We start from the raw sequence: 6,000 nt of genomic DNA, 5'->3' as shown, positions 1-6,000 counted from the left end.
AGCCATTTTTCTTGAATGCAAATCGTTAGCCTCATAGCATAATTGCCTAAGCATAATTGCCTTTAAATATAACTTAGGCAATTATGCTATGAGGCTAACGAAATGTAAGTTAGTCCATTATTAATAAAATGTTTGTATTAATGTTGACCACAATAAGCTAGTCACAAATACATATGTAGTGTGATAGGGTCATATGTATGGCACCATGTTAGAGGAGTTCATCATAAGTTGATAATGACTTCTAACAAAATTTCAAGACTTTATAAAGTAAAAATATCAGTTATATTTTGTTTTTCCGATTCCTGGTTGGATTTGTGTAGGGCCTCAGATTTGCTTTATTAGTTTGTCACTGCATGTTGAATATGTTACAGGTTATTAGTCATAACTATTTGATCCCAATAACTTCAAAAGTTAAAAGTTAAAAGTCATGATGTTTTAGCAGTGAAGAATGAACCTGAAAGGAATGATCTCTTCTCACTTGGTTTTGATTGCATTTAAGAAAATTATTAAATGTAAAATAAGTGACTGCATCATGAATTGTGCATCTGATAAAAAAAGATTAATCTTTCCAGCTGCCCTGCAGCTTTATCAGGTAATGGCTATCTTAAAACATGCACAAGTCCTCAACCTCTCATTGTCTGGCATCAAATGTTTACACAAAGTACAGAGAAATAGGAGAGCGAGCAAAGCACAAAATGTTATTTTATTTACAAAGTTTTTGTCTTACAGAAAGTAAAAATGTAGCTACAACCTTGATTTGTGCCACAGGCTGCCACACTAAAATTATGGCCCGCTTGTCACACAGTTGCTATAGCAATCGTATTGGGAAATTTGGAACAAAAACTAAAGGGGTAGGAAATGTCAACAAAAGAAAAAAGAAAGAAAGAAAAACACTTTCAACAAAATATTAAAAGCACAGACCCAAAACTAAATACCAGTCCCCAAAGGTTTTTGGAACACAAACGGGCAGGGGATTGACAGTGGACTTGTGGAATGCCGAGTAAGCCACCGACCCAGAAGGCTTTCATTCAGCTCGTAGGCTCCATATGAACAGCTCCACCTGTCCGGTACAGTCTTGCCCCCACAGGGAGCTTAGCGCTTGGGTAAGGGGGGGAGAAAAGGTTGATGGGATAGCCAAGTTGTTGGAAAGGAAGGAGAGGGAAGGGTTGGTAACAGAGTTGTTCATTGGCTTTTAATCATCCTCGTCGTCGTCGTCATCATCATCATCATCATCCTCCTCATCGGCTTCTCGTTTTCTCTTCTCACCCTTTCCTCCTTGCACTTCGACTGAGCGAGAGAAAAACAATTTTACTTACTTAAAAATCGCTTGGACACCAACAGAACTAAAGGATGCCATAAAATGAGAAAAAGGTTCATTTGAATATCTCACCTTCATCATCATCATCATCATCATCATCTTCATCATCCTCTACTTCTCCATCCCGACCAAAGTCTTCCTCCTGAAAGCAACAAGCCATGTAATTAAATAGATTTTCTGTGTTCTTAGTCTCCATAAATCAACACATAATAAACTCGTACCTCATCCTCTCCACTGCCATCCTCATCATCCTCCTCGCCTTCAACCTCATCTTCATCGTCATCGTCATCTTCCTCTTCATCAAACTCCTCTTCGTCCTCCTCTTCTTCTCCTTCTGTGATTAAAGCGACATAAATTAACACTGGTAACCCTAAAAATAAAATAAACAGCTGTTTAAACACTGAAACTGAGAGCTGGCCACACCAACCCTCATCATCGTCATCATCGACTCCATCAGCTTCTCCGTCAGAGTCCGACGCCTCGCGGTCATCCATATCGTAGCCGTCCAGATATGTGAGCTGCGGAAGGAGCTTGAAGACGCTTTCCCGGTAGTCATTCAAGTTTGTGACTTCGCAATTGAAAAGGTCAAGACTTTTCAAATGGTCAAGTTTTTTCTGCCAAAATGAACAGATCAATCACAAAACTGTACAACTCCATTATTTGTTTTATTTTCATCATAATTTTTGATGAGGAACACAGCTCAATTTTTTTGTACAATTAAAGGGATAGTTAATCAAAAATTTACATAATTTACTCATTCTTATGTCATTGGAAAAACTTTTTTGTTTTCTTAGGTGTAACACAAAACATGATATTTTGAGAAATGTCTTTTTTGGCCATTCAATGGAAGTCAGTAGCATCCACCTATTTTTATGCGCATTTTGGAATACTGAATTAAAAAACACAAAAAAAACGCTGGATGGAAACACCAAAATGGCAATAAAAAAACTTAATTGAGTCGGATAAACTTTTTTTCCGATAAGAAAACATGCGCATTAACTATGGTGGAAACACATTTACTGAATAAATTCCTCGATGCGCATAAAAAAAAAGAAAAAAGAGACATGATTTTGCGATGGGACGGCATAACTAGACGAACCGACCTTGTTGCACAGCATCTGAAATGCTGTTTTGGTTGTTCTGTTGTCAAAGTGGTTCAGTATAATTACCTCCCAGAACTCTCTTACGTTACTGTGTTCCCAAACAGCAGCATCTGCCTCCGAAATCAAGATACCATGTTTATTGTGTTTCATCTGCGCGCTTTAAGATGCAAGTAATTTATTATATACGAAATTATTATATACAGTGGCTTCTCCTACTGCAGCAACTTCCATTTTTCTTAGTGATATTTAGCGCCAGTTTATCAGGAAGTGACTATCAGGAAGTGATTTTGTTCGGACACATAACCAGTGGTAACCATAACGGTTTGGTTACCAAAATTCTTCAAAATATTGTCTTTTGTGTTCCGCAGAAGCCTTACAGGTTTGGAACGACATGAGGGGCATTTTTATTTTTAGGTCACTTTAACACTGTAAAGCCTGACATGAAATAACTGTCCGTAAAAATACAGTTTATTGAACCTTTAGACAAAATCCTAAAAACAAAATCCACAAAACAAACGTTTCCATGTGTTGAGTATCATATTTGATAGGCTACATCAGACTTTTATAGTCAATATTGTATAAAACAGGAGATCATATGAGAGGAGGGGGGAAAAAAAACTAAATTTCATTCAGAGGTCAAAACAGAGCCAAAATATGAAATTTGGTGCAGTTACTGATATTTACATGGCCAAAAAGATGTAATTCTGACAGATTGTAATGCAAATCAATTAATAGGTTCAATAAGGTTAAGCTGCAGAAACTTTAATGTGGAAAACTATATGCAAGTTCATGAGACAGGAAGTCTGTACAAACCAAAGGTTCCAATGTGCTGATGTCTTTTAGTTTGTTGCCACTTAGGTTTAGATGTGTTAGATTGGGGAGTTTTTCAGCTAAAACATCAAGGCCACCAGAAATTCTGTTGTCACTGAGTTCCAACTGAAAATGAAAATACATAAATATGTCAGAGCACAAATAAGATAACTTTGTACTATAGAGATCAATAAACAGTGTGATATTACCTTTTTAAGTTTTCCAAGTTTAGGAAGGTTGGAAACTGAGAGAAGACCAACATTTATCAAACTTAGAAATTCAAGATTAACAAATTCTGCTGTGAGGCCTTCAATTTTCCCTTCATTTGATCTGCAGTTGTCAAGGACAAGTTCTCGTACCTAGAAGGATCCAACACAAGAGCAAAAATTTAAATACTGTAACTATTGTACTACTGTAACTATTGTAACTAACGTGTTAATAAAATACAACAACAATAACATGAAAGTATGTAAGTGCAACTAATTTGATCAAACGGGTGTTGGGCACGCTGGCTAACATAGACATGCTCAATGGAGGCGACAAACTATGCTGGTTAAAAAAGTTTCTCAACTGAAAAATAATAATAATGTGTTTTGCAAACAACTTGTATTTACAGAGTGGTGGGGCATCTTGAGTTGCCTTATATGTTTATATAGATTTTAGGAAATAATCCAACGTGAAAAATCATTGAACACTGTTTAAGCGGTTGCTGCTGTTGTATGGCCCGATGGCTCACTGTCGCAGCGAGTCACCAATGAGAAAACAGCAGATTACACGCCGACAGCCAGACAACATGGACATATCCGAAAGACACCACCGTATTTTTAGTGAAATTTTGTGTGACAAACTGCAAATGGAGGGTACTAAAGCCCCTGTGTAAGATGGAAGCGATATGTCGATGGCGTATTCCTGCTGCGAAAGACGAAGACAGAGCGGAAATTAGTGAGACAAAAATGGAGAGTTTCTTTCTCTCATGACAACATGGCGCCTCCTCAGATACACTATATTGACAGGAAAACTCTACATATTAAACAAAACTCAAACGCTGCGTTCGAAAACCTGATTCTATGCGGTTACTTGGATTACATGATCATATTTTACGCGATGTTTTGTTGATTTTATAACTGAATTTATACATTTCCACCGGGTTGTCCAACCAAACTAGCACATGTAACGTTAGCTTCTTTTTACTCAGTCGCTCGTTCCGTCTTTGCAGACGTCATGCTACTTACTACATCTTTAAAATGTTTGAAAATCACCAGCGCGAGTATTTATTGAGTAGCAGCTATACGCGTTAGTTTAATCGGTAGAGACGCGTGGGGAGTAATGGCGGGAATCGGTGTCTCGCAGCAGCAACAATTTAACGAATAAAACTCAACACCATCTCATTAATAACAAATACATGTGTTATATTACATAGTTAAAAGACTACTTTTGATAATCTCTTTGCAGTTTAATAAGAAACTTTTTTTTTTTTTTAAATATCACTTTATTCATATAATCGACAAGCCTCGGTGCCCTTAAAAATAAAATTAATAATGCGACTGTATGTTCGTCAAATTACATATTTACTTTACTTATAGAACCGGTGGTATTATTACTCTTCCTGAACATCGTAGGAAAGGAAGAGCTTTGTTGTAGTGTGATGGAGACCAAAATGTGACCGTATTTAAGAAAGTGTGTTAGTGTATGGTTATCTTCAGATATATCTGGTTTATTACTTTAGCGTTTAAGTGGATGTAATAAAGGGCGCCTCATGTTAGCAACAAACATGGCCACCACGGTGAAATAAACCATCCCATCCATATCGTACCACGCCGATGTTAAAACGAGCAAATATTAAGCATAAAAGCATGCTAGATCATGAATACACACAACCAGCATGGGGGGCATAAAATGCTGCAATAATGCCTTCAGCTTTCTAAACTAACGTTACTCGGTATAGCTTACACATTCAGGATCCTTTCATATCAAAACAAGGCGAATGGACAACATTAATGCTGTGAATCTATACACGCAGTACTTTCTCTGTGCCGGGGGGTATTACACCCATGTGCTTACCATTAAACTACTACACACAGGTCAGTTGAAGTAGAAAGTAGCCCAGCTAGCATGGTTGGGCACAAAACTAAAGGTTTGGCTCAAAATTACTCACATCAGATGGTGTCCTGTTCCTCAGCTCCAAATGAATCCTCTTTTTCATGTCCATATCGCCCTCAAAAGTTGGACTCTTCCCTCTTGGGTTCTGGAGGAATTTCTGTTCAGCCCAAAAGGTAGAAAGATGCCTTAATGGAGGGAGAATATGGGACTGTATAATGATCTGAGCCCAGCGCCAAGTTACTCTGGGAGAGCAGAAACCATGGAGGGAAACGGCACTGAAACAAATATATACTCAATAGCGCCATCTCTGGCCAACGACGCGCACGGCAGCCACACAAACAAGATCAACGACAGCAGTGCTGCATTACAGTAGCTTTATGTGACATGAGAAGTTTGTCAACATTTTGTACTTACAGTAAAATGGGTTGGAAAGGTTCCATATATTTCATCATCTTGGGGAAACAAGCAGAACCCTGTTTTTCTGGCTGGGACAAAATGGCCTTAATTTTTTATGCCATATCTTTGTTAAAACGTGTAAACAACATTTTATTTTCCTTGTTACATCAAGTTAGTTATTCTAGCTCAGACAGCCATTTTGATAGCTATTTCATTATTCAAATGATATCTGCAAAAAAGGATTAGACAGCAAGATCTTAAATCCAAAATGTA

At 37.6% G+C, this 6,000-nt stretch overlaps 1 protein-coding gene across 1 annotated transcript; it reads right to left on the bottom strand.

Moving 5' to 3' along the window:
• Positions 1–684: 684 nt before the first annotated feature.
• Positions 685–5,717, bottom strand: anp32b (acidic (leucine-rich) nuclear phosphoprotein 32 family, member B). Its single transcript, XM_084104688.1, has 7 exons — positions 5,387–5,717; positions 3,441–3,590; positions 3,235–3,357; positions 1,746–1,932; positions 1,540–1,652; positions 1,391–1,460; positions 685–1,287 (listed from the first exon to the last, which is right to left on the bottom strand). The coding sequence occupies exons 1-7, from the start codon at positions 5,438–5,440 to the stop codon at positions 1,193–1,195; spliced, it is 792 nt and encodes a 263-aa protein (XP_083960814.1). The 5' UTR covers positions 5,441–5,717; the 3' UTR covers positions 685–1,192.
• Positions 5,718–6,000: the final 283 nt, after the last annotated feature.

This window comes from Abramis brama (genome assembly GCF_963993115.1).
Source record: "Abramis brama genome assembly, chromosome: 2".
Lineage (NCBI taxonomy): Eukaryota > Metazoa > Chordata > Actinopteri > Cypriniformes > Leuciscidae > Abramis > Abramis brama.
Note: the sequence above shows the minus strand (reverse complement) of the source record. Positions and strands in the feature narration are given on the sequence as shown.

Bases quoted from the DNA above. Each gene is read 5' to 3' on its own strand.
- anp32b (XM_084104688.1), bottom strand. From the start codon at position 5,440: ATGGACATGAAAAAGAGGATTCATTTGGAGCTGAGGAACAGGACACCA. The intron at 3,358-3,440 runs GTAATATCACAC...TTTCATTTTCAG, and splicing joins AACTTGGAAAACTTAAAAAG to TTGGAACTCAGTGACAACAG. The intron at 1,933-3,234 runs GTTTGTACAGAC...TCATTTTGGCAG, and splicing joins TCAGCACATTGGAACCTTTG to AAAAAACTTGACCATTTGAA.